The 17740-nt window shown below is 40.5% G+C and overlaps 1 protein-coding gene across 1 annotated transcript in view; it reads left to right on the forward strand.

Moving 5' to 3' along the window:
- SPATS1 (spermatogenesis associated, serine-rich 1) overlaps positions 1-15337 on the forward strand; it is a 29449-nt gene extending 14112 nt beyond the window's left edge. Inside the window, exons 4-9 of the mRNA XM_008572648.1 lie at positions 29-153; positions 1405-1566; positions 8338-8458; positions 9065-9127; positions 14848-14963; positions 15206-15337. Of these exons, the coding sequence (XP_008570870.1) occupies positions 29-153; positions 1405-1566; positions 8338-8458; positions 9065-9127; positions 14848-14963; positions 15206-15234 (616 nt within the window). The 3' untranslated portion in view covers positions 15235-15337. The remainder of the gene's footprint in view (positions 1-28; positions 154-1404; positions 1567-8337; positions 8459-9064; positions 9128-14847; positions 14964-15205) is intronic.
- Positions 15338-17740: the final 2403 nt, after the last annotated feature.

The following is a 17740-nucleotide window of genomic DNA, read 5'->3' on the forward strand; positions in this document are numbered from 1 at the left end:
GGAAAATCTAATCCTGCTTTCTTTCCAGCATTGCTGCAGATTTGGATCAGAAATCCTCCTCCTCACATTCTGATCACTCATCTGAAACCTCAGTGCCTGAAGTCCGAAAGGATAAATATCCTAAGGAATTCAGCCTGCTTAAGTTGCAGACAAGTGAGTAAGCTAGAGACCCTCCTCCACATGCCTCTGTGCCCAGGGTCTTTTCTGAAGTCACTAAAGACCCACAAGTGCCAGGCATTTGACACACTTCATCTGTAATTGTCGCAGCTCTGCTGTGGAGCTATTGTTATGAGTTTTTAAAAAATGAAATGCCTTTATATAAAAACCATAAAAGTATTGCAGCAAAACATTAAAATAGTATGGAAGTATATAGAGTGTACAAATCCCTTCCCCAGTATTCTCCAACAATATCCTCATTCTGCCCCATAGCTGTGAAGAGTTGATATATATTTTTCCTGAATTTTGAAATGTATGTGTGTATGTATGTATACATACATATATACATATATATAAAATAAATAGGTTGTAGTATACAAACTGTTTTCACTTGTCAGTAAATGGATCATGGACTTCTTTCTGTGGCAAAACATATAGATGTATGTGGCTAATATAGACCTACCCTTTTTACAGAGAAGGAAACTGAGGCTTGGAGATCTTCAGTCACCCATACAGGTACACATAGCCAGGGAGTAGGGTGATGGGATTAGAACTCAAACCTGCCTGCCTCCAAAGCCTGTGTTCTGACTTGGCCACCTCAGAGCCCAAGTGTTTCTCAAGCAACCCTAGAGGTGCTAGAGGATCTTTTATTGCTTAAAATCACCGTTAGCAATCTTACAGGAAAAGTATCAAATGATGAAATAGAGGCACTGAGAGGTCCAGTAATTAGCCTGAGGTCACACAGCAGCTTTTCTCATTTGACTTATCATATATATACATGTCCCTGTGTCACTGGAGTGCTTGTGTGTGCTGCTGTTGCTGCCACCACCTTGTTCCATCCACTTGAGATGCCACAGTTGGCCCAGCCATTCTCTGGTTAATGGCATTCTATTTTTCCTATGTGGTTCTCAGACTGAGGGTTGGATCACAGGTGCTTTTAAGACAGTCTCTGAGCTTCCCAGCCCATACATAACTTCCAAACATAACATTGGCTTCATTTTTGAAGGAGGGAGTAAAAAGGAAAAATAAATGAGGCCTCAAGTAGCTTTCCCCCCTGTTTTCTTCCTTTTTGTGCCTAGTCCTACAGAGGTTGAGACCACCCCTGATGTAGAGCCAAAGAATTATACATGTTGATAAAGTGTATTCCCCAGCCAGATAGTGCCTGGGGAATATTTACAACTTTTTGTTATTTAATAGCATTATGAGGGTGGGAGTGGTGCTGATGGGAGGATTTCTGATGTCTTGCAGAAGATGGGCAGCGTCCTGAGTGGACGTTTTACCCAAGGTTTAGCAGCAATATCCACACCTACCATGTTGGAAAGCAGTGCTTCTTTAATGGGGTCTTCCTCGGCAACAGGAGGTCTCTATCAGAAAGGACGGTGGACAAGTGCTTAGGGAGGAAGAAATACGGTAATGTCTTCCTTCTGGACCTTGACTGTGTGATGCCCGAAAAAAGTCTTGAGTCATGATTCTGTAGGCTCTGCATTTCATAGCTGAGAGCAGCCCTGTGGGGTAGCCATGTCACCCTAGTGCAGCCAGGAAGATAGAAAAATGAAGAGGGACAGCTGGCAGGCTACACATTTTGGCAAAGAACTCACGGCATATGCTGATCCACATTTTTGCTTTTCTCTGAATTTCATAAAATGCTAATGTGGCATTTAAGTCATCAGATAAGTTCTCTTAGATACTTATTAATAGAAACCCTCATTGAAGTCCGAAGAAAATAATTTATGCTTCAATTAGATGCTACCTGTCGTGTGCATTTTTTTTTTTTTTTTTTTTTTTTTTTTTTTTAAGAAAGATGACCGGTAAGGGGATCTTAACCCTTGACTTGGTGTTGTCAACACCACGCTCACCCAGTGAGCAAACCGGCCATTCCTACCTATATGGGATCCGAACCCGTGGCCTTGGTGTTATGAGCACCGCACTCTCCTGAGTGAGCCACAGGCCGGCCCCTGTCGTGTGCATTTAAAGTGTATTTTATTTACTTGATGAGGAAAACATCCATAAACATTAGCTTGTAGTGCACGTTGTTATATTGCTTATTTAATTAAAGGGAATTGAGATGAATATCTAAATCTATATCTGTATATAAGGGTTTTCAAAAAGTTCATGGAATGATTCTTATTGTCTTTTAATCCCATTTTCCCCTGAACTTTTTGAAGTACCCTCATATATATGTATATCTCTCCTTGGTTTGTAATGTGTTGAGTTCTCTGCCACAATTTACCCATAACAGATTTACTGAAAGACCCCGAAAGGTTGCTGAGTGCCAACGAACCACTTACGGACCACTCTTCAATAGATATACCCGTGTAGGAGGCAGCCATCGCTTCAGAGATGAATAGGACTGCTATAGCAGGGACACAAAGACAAAGAAGTAGAAAGTTCTCGTTTTGAGTTTTAAAGTAGGCATTTAATCTCATAGCAGCAATAAATAGTTTTGAGAATCGAGGCTTTTATTTATTTGGATAGAGAATACACGAAAAGCCATACGAGCTGAGCTGGAGGAGTGCTCACTGATATGGGAGTCTTTTAGGAGTCCTGTACCTGCATTCCTGAGCTGAAAGTATTTATCAGAAGTTAATGAGATTATTATGGTGACCCAAATACTAATCCTAACCCATCACTTCCCTCCTAACTCTAAAGTAAACCTTATCTTGAATTTTGTGGTTATTATTCCTCTCGCTCCTTTCCTTTCCTTTCCTTTCTCTTTCTTCCTTTCCTCCTTCCCTCTCTCTCTCCTTCCTTTTTTTTCTTTCCTTCTTTCCTCTCTCCCTCTCTCCTTCCCCTTTCCTCTATTCCTTTTTTTTTTCTTGGTGATTTTATAAATACTGAGTAGATGCAAAGGTATATTTATGAAATATTTGTTGAATGTATAGAATAAAATACTACAAATACTTATGTGCTTCTCAATCCATATAAGAAATGGAATCTTATGTTTACATTCGAAGTCTCCTGTATGCCTTTCCCTGAATACTGCATTTTTCCTCCCCCTGCTCCAGTGGTAATCCCTATTTTACATTTTAAAACTTTTTTTAAAGAAAAACTTTTTATTAGGTAAATTTCCAAACTTGTCAAAGTAGAGAGGATAACATAATAAAACCTGATGTGTTCATTCACTTATTTTCAATAATTATCAACCTGTGACTAATCTCGTTTCTTCTTTACCCCTACCCCTAGGGATTATTTTAGAGCAAATTCCAGACATCGTATCCTTTCATCTGTAAATATATCATTATGTATCTCTGATAGATATGGGTTATTTTTATTAACATAACCACAATATTGTATCATAATATCATATCTTAAAAAATTAACAATATTTCCTTAATATCATCAAATATTCAATGTTCAAATATCCAATTGTCTTATAAATGCCATAATTAAAAAATGTTAAGTTTGCTTGAATCAGAATCCAAATAAGGTCCTCACATTGAAATTAGTTGGTATATCTCTTAACTCTCTTTTCATATACAGGTCCTCCTCTCTTTTTTTCTTGCAACTTATTTGGTGAAGAAACTAGGTCATTTGTCCTGTAGAGTTTACCGCAGTCAGGATTTTGCTGATTCCATCTCTTGGTACCACTTAACAGGTTCTGCTTTCCTATGTATTTCCTGTAAATTGGTAATTGGATCTACAGGCTGGATTTGTTTCAGTGTGTTTTACTTCTCAGGTGATGTGCGAAGACTTCTTTAAACATCACATGCAATGGTCATTTTCCACTTCTTCTCTGCCTTGATCTCACTGTAGCACTTGATACTGTTAAGCTCGACACTGGACATGTCTTCCTTTGTGAAATTTTCTTCCCCCTTGTTTTTTGGTTTTTTGGACAAGATGGAGAGGCAGGGTCAGGAACTGCCAGCCAGCTGCCATTTTGAGCTGGAATGCAACACATTTATAATGGGGAAAAAATGAATCAAAATATATTTAAATAATTGTCGACTAACTGTTGCCACAGAAGAAAGGGTAAAATGCTATCTATGATAATAGGTTGTAGGGAAATAGGCCTGAAAATATAACTTTTCTATTGTGTAGCCCTTCCTACAGTATAGATGCTTACCCATTTAAGTTTGCTTCTTTCTCTTGTAAACTCCACTGTGGATCCAGTAGTACTCCAGGGCAGCTATCTTCCAAACAGTGACTCAAGGAACATTTCTACTTTTACCTTGTGATTTTCTATCTCAACATGTGGTTTCTAAGGTTGCCATAGCAGGGGAAAGATCTGGAAGGTTACACATCAGCTGCTGAAATGCTTCTTCTTAGAAAGGGCACACATCACCTCTGCTCACAGCCTGTAGGTCAGAACATGGCTCCACCCAAGAGCACTGGGGCACAGAAATGTGGGACAGAATATGTTATTTGACTTGGTAAACAGTTCGCTCCTTTGTATGGTTATTTGTCTTTTAATGTGTTTGTCCCATTTCCTACCTTCTGAATCTCTTTACATCCAGAGTGGATGGTCTGTCTGAAAGCATAAACAAGCATTAGAACAGATCATGAGGTATTTTGGGTCTATCAGCTATTGATACACAGTGGCAAGCACTTTGGGATGATAACCTGTTTTTTATGGAGTACTCAGAAATTAAACCAAGGTCCCATGTTACAACTAATTACTTAAACAAATGTGTTATATCAGAAGTGTTGTTTGAGAGATTTTTCCCTAAAAGTAACTTCATACTTAAACCCAAACCATTGGATCTTTTTCTACTTGCTGACATTATCTTATAAAATCTTTTGCAGTAATATATTTCTAAGTGTTGTCCTCAAATCACCTGCATCATAATCAGCTACAGAGTTTGTAAAAAAGGCCAGTTCCGGGAACCGCTCCAGATCTTCTGAAACAGAATTTCTTGGGTTGGGACCTGGGAAGCTTAATTTTTAAAAAGCTCCCTAGGTGGTTCTCAGTTGTGCTAAAATTGTATGATCACTGTTCTGTAATGTATGGCATTTACCTTCTTACTGGATTGTTTATCTCCTTATTTCCTTGTCTTGTTGCCCTAACTTGGTAAGATTCCCTAGGGAGAGCTTTATACCTTAGCTCTATGTATTATATATATATATATATTTTAAATATATTAAATATATTTATATATTTATATATATTTTAGCTCCATATGGTATTATATTTTTCAGATTAAAAAATAATTGGGATGGGGGGGTATTAGTCCAATCTTGATTTCAAATAATAATAATAACTGCTACTATTTCTTGAATGCCAGTAATGTGTTCAGGTCATTCTCATTTAGCATTTTGATAAGTCTGCAAATTAGACATTTGAAATAAACAGTTTATAAATGAGTTTACTAAGACTTAGGGAGGTTAAATGAATAGCTCAAGGGCACAGAACTAGAAATTGCAGCATTGAATTTGCACTCAGGTGTGACTGACTACAAAGTCCAAACCCTTCTTGCCACTTCTTGCTGTCACCTGATCTTTACTGGTCTGTGCCTTGGTTTGGGATTCAAAAGATGTGCTGACTGCTGTCTCTCTGCTTAGAACCTGGCACCCCATACTCAGCAGGCACTCAATGCATGGGAGTAGTTAATGCTATTTCACTACATCTAAGAGCAAATATAAAGTTTATTTTTATTTTATTTTATTTTATTATTGAATCATCATTGATTATACATATTTTTGGGATTCAATGTTGACATATGTTGATCAAATCAATATTACTAGTATGTGTATTTTTACAAATTATACTTATTCCTTATGCCCTTTGTCCAATCTCTCCCTCTCTCCCTCCCCCCCCCCACCACTGAGAACCCTAGATTTCTTCTCTCCCTCTGAAAGAATAATGGTTACTCTGTTGATTTGTTGCCTAGATAATCTGTCCAATGCTGAAAGGGGTGATCAGGTCCCCCAATATTATCACAGAGCAGATGCTTCTTCTGTCACTCTGGACAGGGCTTTGTGAAGAGAGACATCCTCTTCTTTTCTTTGGTCTCTGCTGGTGACTCTCCTTATGTCAGTGCACTCCAGTGGCTGGTGGATTATCTGCCTGGTGGTTGTGATGTCTAGCCACTTTCACGGCAGCTGTGGTTACTGTGATGGCTGTGGTGGGCCACCCACGTGGAAGTGATATTTTTGGCATGCTCCTTGGTGCTGATGGTGTGCCTGGATGTGGAAGGGGGATCTGGTCCTCAGCTCCATGCCCCAGGCCCTTGGGCAGTGCCCCAATGTGCTGGTGGTGTGCATAGTTGTGGGCGGGGGTCTGGTCCCCAGGCCCATACCTCAGGTCTCCTGGTAGGCCCCGAGGTGCTGGTGGTGTGCCTGGGTTGGAACTAATTTTTTGTCCTTTGCTTACTTTTAAAATGGGGGAACTTCCTGTGGGAACCAGTACTTGAGCTGTGCGGTTGAGCTAAGTTGCTGCTTTGCTGCTGATTCTGTAGGGAAGACTTTTTGTGCAGCTCAGGGTTTAATGGTTGACCTTATAGGTACTTCCAGCTCTCCACAGACCTAGTGCACCTGGGTTGTGTAGAAACTCTGATCTGGGCCTGAATCTTTTCATCAAACTGCACCCGATGCAATTCTGCATTCCTGACCAGTCTCCTCTGAGTGGTCCTGTGCTGATTGGGGCATGGATCAGCTGTACTTGCTGTGTCCCAGTGTTCTCCTGGTGGCCCTGTCTCTCTCACTGCCCGTGCTCCAAACATTTCCCATGGGAAAGGCCCTGTACCAGTCCCTTGTATTGACTCACCAGCTTCTGAGTGGCTCCCCTTTTTCAGCTGTTCTGGCTCCTTGCTCCTGCATGGGTCCACAGGAACCCTATTAGTGGTCTTACTGTCCTGGGGGCTACCAAGGTCCTCTTCTCCCCTGCCACCTCCAAGCAGCTCTGTCTGAAGGGCACAGCTGTGGCTTTTGCCAGCTCCTGCTCCATGTGCTCAGCAGTTCCAGCCTTAAAGCAGTTGTGGCCCAAAACACTCTGAGCAGTTTTTTCTTTCTCTCATCGTGGCTTCTCCCACCTTCATGAACTCTGTAGGACTTTCCTCCTCTTCCCCTGAGCTCCAGTGGCCCCAGCTTGGCTGTTGTTACATTTTTATAGTTGTAAATTGGTTGATATGTTGGAGAGAGTGACACTGGGGACCATCTATTCCACCATCTTGACCGGAACTCTGCAAATATAAAGTTTAGATACAGAATCTTAGCTATTGAAAAGGCTTTTGAAAGAGGAAGGTTAAAAATTAAATACTCCAGTAACTCAAAACTCCTCCCTGTTGTATAGATGGCTTTTCTGAGTTAGCAAGAGGATATGGGTAGGTAGGAAACAGCTTCTCAAAAATCTTATCTAGCTCTCCCTTTGGCTTGCATCTTGTGGGTACAGTTGAATTAATATAAAAACAAGCCTTAAAGAGAGAGAGAGAAAAAGAGTCCTGTTCATTGGGTGTGTGGCAAGGAAGGAGGCCATGTTCCTAGCACGTATCCCTGCTTCTGAGCTCAGGCTGGTCAGTCTCAGAGGCCAGGCTTATTCTCTTGGCAGATGAGTCTGATGTCAGGTGTGTGGGTTTCAATGACCATCCTGTACCAGCCTGACTCCTCCCCAACTCCTGTGATTAGCTTCTTGTTCCCAGGGCACAAGCAGGGGCTGAGCTGGTGTCAGAGCATCAGCTGGGTAAGCAGAGCATGCTCAGCAGCAGTAGACCTTCTCCTGGCTTCTCTTCACCAGGAGGGCCACTTCCTTCCACTGCCACACGGCCCCAGTGCTTGATGCAGAGGAGGAGTGGGACACTCATGAGCTGATTCCTCCTGAGACCCGCTCAGAGAGGCAGAGCACTAAGTATGGTTGCTTCTTGGGCTTTCTAGAACTCAAGGATTCAAAGTGCACTAAATGCTCAGGAATGAAAAGATTAAGTCGGAGATCTTGTGAATCATTGCAAAGGTGCCTCCAACCTGCTGTGTATTTTAAACCAAAACACCCCATCTGAACCTAAGCCTATTTTTCTTTTCCAGGGTGAATTAAACATAATAACAATTTTTAGAAAATGTCTCAAATGTAGGCTCACACTTCTATCTTCATCTGCTGAAGGCGAGGTACTCACAAATAGAACTTTAAAGAAACCTCTATGTAGCTTATAATAAAACACTAAAATAGCCTATTTCCATTGTCATGTTGATACAGCAGATCTGTGGGTTATCTTCGGCCTTGTGTATGATTTCGTTTTCAAACATTTTCCACAGATATTGATCCCAGGAATGGAATCCCAAAGTTAACTCCAGGGGATAATCCGTACATGTATCCAGAACAGAGTAAAGGCTTCCACAAGGCAGGATCAACTCTCCCACCTGTGAATTTTTCAATGTAAGTGTATTTTAATACTCGAGTTACTTAAAGTTAACTTTAAAGAGATTGTGTCTCCCTCTACTATATATGTTATATTTTGAAAGGGGCATATCTCAACAAGATATGACTGGGTGAAAATTCCTTAAAAAGTTCATCTTTAGTTAATTAGTATATGCACACATTAGTGTGTGTAATTGAAATTATACACAGGATCTTGACTACAAAAAAGTGGTTATTAATTTTGTTTCAATTTTTATTATCGCAAGTTTGAAGACTTGAATTTTCATACTGAATCAGATTGTTGGTTAGTGACTACTATGTGGGTTGACTTAAACTTGGAACTAAACTTAGACCAAAGTGACTGAGGAGAACACGAGGATCATTAAGTTAAAAGAAAAATAGTTAGTGTATTAAATTTTATATATTATTTTAAAAAGCCATGTGGGATTTAATGATGTTGACTAAAAATGATCAAAAATAATAAAAATTGTGGCCTTTACAGTTTTGAAGCTCGTACTTGAAAATTATAACTGGAAAATAAGACATTTTATTGACTGTGATGATGTACTAATCTCTTTGCTGTAGAAGCCACACAATTTTATGGTTGCCGTTTCTGTTTTTCAGAACGCCTTATGAAAAGAAATTTGATACATTTATTCCACTTGAGCCTCTTCCACAAATTCCAAAGTGAGTTCTCTCACCGTGTTTTATATTTTCCCATCTTTATGAAAATATCAATTATTTATTATTTTCTCTTGTGGAGGAGCCTGTAGACAACAAACCCACAAAGACTTTTTGAATGCCAGCAGGAGTGTGGGGCAGTTTGTAGGGAGGGTGTTTGGAGAGACACATGGAGGCCAATGTCTGTGAAGTCTGGCACTTGGGATGGTCACATATGCAACAGATGTGATTGACAAACTACCAGAGGCTAGGTATGTACCACAGGAGAGTTTATATGGAGCAAAAAGACCAGGGGCCCTGCTTTCCAGAATATGAGAGATTGTGGAAAAAGAAAGACACATACTTAAATGATTGCAACTGGGGAGAATGGTTAGAGTTTCAAGAGGCAGAGAGAAAGCCAACAGAACACTCCTGTATTTGGGGGAAGTATCATTCCTCTAATGTCATACTTTTGCTCAGCTCCATTCCCTACCTCACTTATTTCTGACCCAACAAAAGATATTTTTCTTTTCTTTTTTTTTTTACTTCCTAATATAAAACAGTCTCATAGTTGTAGAAGTATGGGTAGAGTGGGCAAGTGTCCCAGAGTCTGATCCACCAGGGTTTAGCTGGAAGACCAAACTCTGGAGTTCAGTGGGAATTAGGGCGTCTCATGTCTGTACTTTACGTTTTTTATAAACACCATTCTAGAATATTCAAAATAATATTCTAAACGCCATCACACTACCCAACTATTTTAGCTTTCATGCATTGCCTTTCATGTGCAAATATGTTTTTACATGTATAAATCATAGAATAGCAATGAGTCTGGTTTTCTAAAAAAAGTAAGTATGTTTTCTAAGGAGGACAAAACATTGTATGCAAACAAATTCTTCTGTGCTGTGGCCAGTAAGAGAATTGGGAGATTTAGGCCCTTTCCTCAGGGGACAGTCACCCTGATGAAAAAGTCTACTAACCAGTTAGTCATGGCAGGAGACACATATGCTCCAGTTTCAGCTGCACGGTTTACCATTTATTGTTTTCTAGATTCACTGTTTTCTTCCGCAGTGTTTAATTTGCTGTAAATCTCATCTAGTGACGGTTATATTTTTAATCACTAGAAGTCTCATTTGATTATTTTTAAAATCTTTTCTTGCCTCACTATTTTCATGTTTTCTTCAAATACTTGAACATAGTTATAATAGCCATTTTAACATTTCTGTCTGCTAACTCTCTGATCTCTGTCACTTCTGGATCTTTTTCTACTGACTGACCTTTCTCTTGGTTATGGCTCACATTTTTCTGCTTCTTGGCATGTCTAGTAATTTTGTTTGGATACTGGACATTATAATCTTCTGTTATTGAGTGTCTGGATTTTGTTGTCTTTTTAAAGAGAGTGTCAGGCTTTGTTTTGGCAGATAGTTCAGTCACTTGCTGTTTGGTTTGATCCTTTTGAGGCATGTTTTCAAGGTTTCTTAGAACATGTCTAAAATAGTCTTTACTCTAGGGATAGTTTAACCTCACTACTAAGGTGTGGCCCTTTGGGAGTCTCTATTGAATGTCTTGAGTGATAATGAGGAGTCTTCACTTTAGTTGATGAGAACTCAAATGATTTTTAGTCCTTTGTAAACCCTGAGAATCAGTCAGTTCAGTTTCCCAGTCACTCTATTGTTTGATCTTGCTGTGTTCTGCCCTACACGTGTGTGTCTTTTTATTCTGCAAAGACTCAAAGCAGATGCTGGGCAAATTTCTGAAGCTCATTTTCCGTATAGCTCCTTCTTTTCCAGAAATCTGCCCTGCAGCTTCCAGCCCTCTAAGATTCCCTAAACCCTGATCCAAATTTGGCTCCTCAAACTCTGAACACCCTGTTCTGCTTGGGATTGCCCATCCCTGCTCTGTGGTCTTGAATGTGCCTCCAGGCAAAAGCTGGGTGACCACAGGTCTCCCTTTATTTGTTTTCCTTTTCTCCCGGATCACAATTCTGCACTTTCAGTTGTCTCATGTCTGACAGCAGTTTCATACATTTTGTCCAGTTTTTTACTTAAGTCAGGAGAGTAAATCTGATCCCTCCTATCCAGTTGTGGCTGGAAGCCAGATTCTTTGTTACCTATGAATAAAAATTGTAGGTTTTTATTTTCTTTCCCAAGTTATTTGATGAATCAGTTTTGTATGACTACATTGCTCTCACTAAAATAATTCATATCTTTAAATATTATATTAATTGTGCTTAGAAATTTAAAAATGTTAAATCTGCAAATGCAACAGTCCAACTTTAAGATAAGGACAAAATCTGATAACCAGATATCTTATATGATTTGCCCAAGTCTTCCCCAGCTAGTTGGTGACAGAGTCAGAATTAGAACAAAAATTAGGGAGATGATTTTTACATATTGAAAAGATCATATAATTTGCAATGTGTCTACAGGGATTATTTAATCAACTCAAAAGATATCTATAGAAAACCATTTGTGCACTTGGCCTATAGGAAAGTGGTGGGAAAGTGTTGAGGTGATGGAAGCAGAGGGCACAAAGAATAAGATATGATGTTTGTTTCAAGGCTCGTTGTCTAGTGTGGGGCACCAATAAATGCGTAATCATGAAACAATTGAAAGCGAACATAGTACAGTGTGTGCATAAAGGGAGTACACCGGTGGGAAAGTTGGGAATATGCCCGAGAGGAGGAGGTATTTTTTTTTTTTTTTTTTTTTTAAAAGATGACCGGTAAGGGGATCTTAACCCTTGATTTGGTGTTGTCAGCACCACGCTCAGCCAGCGAGCGAACCGGTCATCCCTATATGGGATCCGAACCCGGGGCCTTGGTGTTATCAGCACCGCACTCTCCCAAGTGAGCCACCGGGCCGGCCCAGGAGGAGGTATTTGATCGGGGTCCTAGATGATAAGTTAAGTTCGCCATCAAAAAGTAGAAGGAAGGGCATTACAGTTAATGGGTCCTCCAAGGAAAAGAGTATTATGGTATGTATCTATTTTAGGACACTTAAGTTTTGTTTTTATCCATTTTAACAACTTTGAATAGGGATGCATCTTACAATCAATGTAGAGAAGGTGCCATTAGTTAATGAGACTGTTTCCACAGGTACTTGAAAAGAAAGTGTATTCTATTTAATCAGGATGCAGTTAGATATATACCCAGAAGACTGAGCTTATTGTTTATGTTGTTTAGTCCCCATATTTCCTTACTTATTTTTGTCAACTTGACTAGCTTAGACTGAGAATGGGTGTGTTAAATTGTCTGAATATTAGAGTATTAAACTTTGTTGTTGTGTCTTTTAGCATTATAAAAACATCTTTATTTTTCTCATTTAATATTTTTGTCCTAAATTATACCTAGCCAGATATTAAGATTACAACACTTCTTTTATTTTGTTCATTTGACTAATATTCTTTGCCTATTCTTTTGTTTTTAGGTCTGTCTTTTTAGATCTTTGTTTTAAGGTCTATCTTTTAGATATAGAATTGGATTTTGCTTTGTGAGCTAATCTGAAAATACATATTATTTTATCTTATTTATTTATTTTTTTTAGCTCCCTCTTATGAATGAGGACATGTATTTCTCTTTCTGTGCCTGGCTTATTTCACTTAACATAATTTTCTCTAACTTCATCCATCTTGCTGTGAATGGTAAAATTTCATTCTTTTTTATGGCAGAGTAATATTCTACTGAGTATATATACCACATTTTCCTTATCCAGTCATCCATCGGTGGACCTTTAGGTTGGTTCCAACTCTTGGCTACTGTAAACAGAGCTGCAATAAACATGAGAGTGAAGGTATCCCTTTGACATGAAGATTTCCATTTTCCTTTGGGTGTATACCCAGTAGTGGGATTGCTGGATTGTATGGCAGTTCTATCTCTAGCTGTTTGAGGAATCTCCATACTGTTTTCCATAATGGCTGCACTAATTTACAATCCTACCAACAGTGTAGGAGGGTTCCCCTTTCTCCACATGTTCATTAGCATTTGTTATTCTCTGTGTTTTTGATAATACCCAGTCTAACTGGGGTGAGATGATATCTCAATGTGGTTTTGATTTGCATTTCCCTGATGCTTAATGATGTTGAGCATTTTGAAAATGTTTTCCTTTAATAGGTGAATTAAGGCCATTTGCATTTATTGATTTGACTGATATATTTGATTTTAGTTCTATCACATTGTTTTGTTACATTTATTATATGTATTACATTGTATTTACTGTGAGTCACTGTTTTCTTCGATTGCTTCAACAAAAGTTAAGAAATTCTTTCTTTCTTTCTTTTTTTTTTTTTGTCTTTTTTCGTGACCGGTAATGGGATCGCAACCCTCAGTGTTGTGCCTGCACCGTGACCGGCAATGGGATCGCAACCCTCGGTGTCGCGCCCACACCGCGCTCAACCAGTGAGCGGACCGGTCTCCATATGGGATCCGAACCCTCGGCGGGAGCACCAGCGCGCTCCCAAGCGCCGCACTCTACCAAGTGCGCCACCAGGGCAGCCCAAGAAATTCTTTCTTTTGATATTTAAAAATGCTTGTGTTTTGGGCCGGCCCGGTGGCACACTGCTACAGTGCACTGCTTGGGAGTGCAGTGGCGCTCCCGCCGAGGATTCGGATCCCACATACAGACCGGCGGCTCACTGGCTGAGCGAGGTGCGGGCGCGACACCGAGGGTTGCGATCCCGTTGCCGGTCCCGGTCCGGTACGGGCGCGACACTGAGGGTTGCGATCCGTTGCTGGTCACGAAAAAAGACAAAAAGAAAAAAAAAATGCTTGTGTTTTGTTTGAATAGTTCTTTATGCTAATATTTTTATATATTGCCTTTAGTCCTGCTCTTCATACCTGGGCTTCTACTATCTGGCTTGTTAGCTTTAAATGATAACCTTGACTCCCACCTATTACCTATGTAGTAACCCTCTTGCAGGGACTTCCTTAACTCCAGAAATTTTATCCGGGCATTTTCTCAGTCACAGCATGTTACTCCTGAAAAGTACAAGAATTCTAGCTGCCAAAAGATAAAAGAATTCTCTATCTCCCTGCTCCAACTAATCCCAGGAGTCACACTTCCTACTCCCTCTTGGAACACACACAGACAGCCCAGCATGTGCCCTTTCAAGTCTCAGTGCACCTGAGAGAACTCTGGGTGTCTGCATTAGTCAAGGTCCCAGCAGAAAGCAGAAAGCACCCTCAGCTAGAATTCTGACAACAGCTTAATGGAAGGGACTATTTACACGTGTGTTGGGGGAACCCCACAGGAAGGTGAAGCACCCAGAGGCTCACGACAGTGGAAAGCTCTACTACTTCTAGGTCTGAAGAAGAGGGATCATGGTTTGCAGAAACGTGAGAGCTGGAGCCTGGAAGAAGAGCTGCCCAGCAGGAGTTGTGGCATTGCTGAGTACTGTCACTGCCAGAACTGGGTTGCCATGGGAAATAGGGCAGAAGTGGGGGAACTAGTTCAGAAGTACCCCACCCTCTCTCTTCCCACCTTCTGATCTCCTGTTCGCTTCCCATTAGTCAAGCCCAGCTCAAACGCAGGGGCGGGAAGGAGCTGAGATGATGCTAGCTGCAGGGGTCACAGCAGAGAAGGGCCCAAAAGAGATCTGGACTTGGGGTAGGGGCAAATGGTACAACAAACAACTAACATAGTATTTTATTTTAAAACTGGTCTCCTAAATTGGAGGTCTTCTTACTTTTGGAGCATGTAGTGCCTTATCCACTCTCACAAACACAAACTCAGAGTGTTGTCTTATTCCTATAGCTTGCCTTTTTGGGTGAAGGAGAAGGCCAACAATTTGAAGAATGAGATAAGAGAAGTTGAGGAGCTTGACGATTGGCAGCCAGCGGCACCCTTAATGCACATTTTATTCCCTTCTGGTGGGTTGAAGAACCTTCATAGAATAGTATAAAACTGGAGGAGTCCAGAAGAACAGGCATTTGAGAGGCTTCACAATGGAGAGGAGAGAAGGCAAAGCCTCTCCCAGAGTGGATGTGTCTTCTGCCCCGAGGTGGTCCCTTGGGCAGATGTTATTGCCAAGCATCAAGGGTCGAATGTGTTGGTTGAGAACTGTTAGTCTTGTAATGGAGCACAATCTTTAACTCCGTGCTTCTATCCACAGGTACTTTGGACTTTCCAAGACAATCCTGAGCAGAAACAGGCCCATAGGGCATGCATTGGCTGCACTCTGGCAAGCTGCTTCCAGTTGATGGTTTTTCACAGTGTGACTGTGCTAAATCAAATGTTTAACTCTAAAGAGGAGTCACAGTGCTTTGCTTTTTTTAAACTTTATATTCTGAAAACTTTCAAACTTATGGAAAAGTTGTGAGGATCATACAACCAGTACCTGCATATGCTTCACCTAGATTCTGCAATTATTAACATTTGCCAAAATTTTCTCTCTCTCTCTCTCTCTCTGCCCCCCCCCTTATTGCTATTATTATTTTGCTGAACTGTTTGAGAGTGAGTGACAGATATTGTAACCCTTTCTACCTACATACCTCAGCATGTACCTTCTAAGGTCAAGGATATTCTCTAACAACCACAATACAAATGTCAAATTTAGGGAATTTAACATGGGTACACACTACTAATATACAGTCCACATTCAGTTTTATTCAGTTATATTTAATTTTCTAAGGATGCCCTCAGATCAATGGTGAAATGCAGACATTACATGAATGTCTTAATTTGTTCAGGCTTCTATAACAAAATCCATAAACTGGGTGGCTTATAAACAACAGGAATTTATTTCTCATAGTTCTGGAGGGTGGAAAGTCCAAGATCAGGGCACTGGCAGCTTCCGAGTCTGGTGAGGACCTGCTTTCTGGTTCACTGATGGTGCTTCTCACTCTGTCCACATTTGTTAGCTCTACCCTCATGACTTAATCATGTCCCAATGGCTTCTCCTCCTAATGTAATCACCTTGAGGGTTAGGTTTTAACTCAGGAACTTTGGGAAGACAGAAACATTCAGACCATAGCAGTGAGCTTTCATTATTTTTGGTGAAACTATTTTCATTTTATTAATGCCTTTTGGTATTCTCTAATATTCACTCGGTATGTGTCAGAAAAACGTGAAAGCTGGATCTACACCAGGTAATTAGTACTATCGCCCTGTAGCTCCATTGCCCACTTCAGTACTGTCTGTCTACACAGCCAAGCAGGTGAGAGCTCAGTGACAGCCAATCAAGAGTTTTAGGGCCTCCCATCAATCAGGCAAGAAGCAAACCTTGGAGGAAAGGATGGGAACAAAAGTCAACCCTATACAGTCAGGCTATGACAGTCAAACTAATGCCTCTCAGCATTTTTGCAGCCAATCTCCTTCTCCACTGAGGAGACCCCATTGGTTGGCTAGTGAGGGCTGCACATCTGGTCTCCCCAAAACCTTAAAGTGGAAAGGGAGATTGGGGCCCATGCTGAGACTCAAAGTGCCCGAGACATGAGGCTTTATTTCCTTGTGAAAACGTTTGTTGTCTCCAGACACAGCCAAAGTGAATGAAGCAGGTTTAGAACACAGGACATTCATGCTACTTTCATATGTGCCTTTAGACTAACTAGCAGAGAATGTGGTGCCTACCACCAGTAACTGTGTCTGACCCCTTCTTGGGTTAACATCAGCATACATCTGTGCTAATTCTCTGGACCCTGAGACACAAGGACCACCCCTACCCCCAACAAAATCCAGAAAATAAAACCAAGAAAGAAAGAAAAAAAAAAAAAAAGGTTGCCTAGAGATTTTTCTGGCATACATTAACTTCTGAAAAAAAAAATATTTTTTGTGCTTCTATTACTTAAATGTAAAAAAGTCCACTGCAGCCACCCGGTGAGTGGATAATGGAGAACACAGAGTGAATAAAAAAAGATTCTGCAGGAATTTCCTGATGGAGTTATCGAGGTGGCAGAGGAAACTGCTCTCAGAAGGTATTCTGGTGTTTTGGAGGGATGAAGGTATAGAGAAAAGCCATGTGCATGTCACAGCTGTTACAGCTCTTTCTTCTTTCCAGTCACAAAGAGGTTGAACCTGTTAGATGTGAAAATCCTCTTCACCTCACTTTATTTTCTTTGGTAAATAAATACTTGTGTTTGTGCGGGGTGTGTGTGTTCCTTTCTTACTTTTAATAGAAACAGGCTGTATATGACTATTTACAATTAAATTCATTAGAGTAACAACTTTGCATTGCACATAGGTATTCTAATTTCAGATCCTGGGACAAACGAAAATGGCCTCTGTGAACAGGAGGAAACGCTGTGTTATACAGCTAGTGGCACTAAAATCTGTATCAGCTAAATAAAGACAATTCCAAAACTATTTTTACAGTCTCTGCACTCTGTTACTGAAATATTAAGGCATTAGGGTATTAAACTTCTAAAATTCGACAAAAGATTTATGAATATTCTGTAGGATCCCTCTCATTGTCCACATTTCAAGTATGAGGTATTCAGTTTGGTTAGACTGTTTCCTTTTGCTCTTGGGCATTTGGCCTTCAAAAGCTAGGTAGGTAATATCACCGTTTATAGGACTTGACTGGTGGAGTATTTTAGAGTTGGAGTCTCAAGATCAAGCCACTGGCCTAGAGAGGCTTTTCTTTCCTGGCTGGAAAACCAGGAGAGAGTACCTGAGTATATAAATACCTCCACCCAGGACTGAGCCACAT

Source organism: Galeopterus variegatus, unplaced genomic scaffold (assembly GCF_000696425.1).
Source record: "Galeopterus variegatus unplaced genomic scaffold, G_variegatus-3.0.2 Scaffold813, whole genome shotgun sequence".
Classification (NCBI taxonomy): Eukaryota; Metazoa; Chordata; class Mammalia; order Dermoptera; family Cynocephalidae; genus Galeopterus; species Galeopterus variegatus.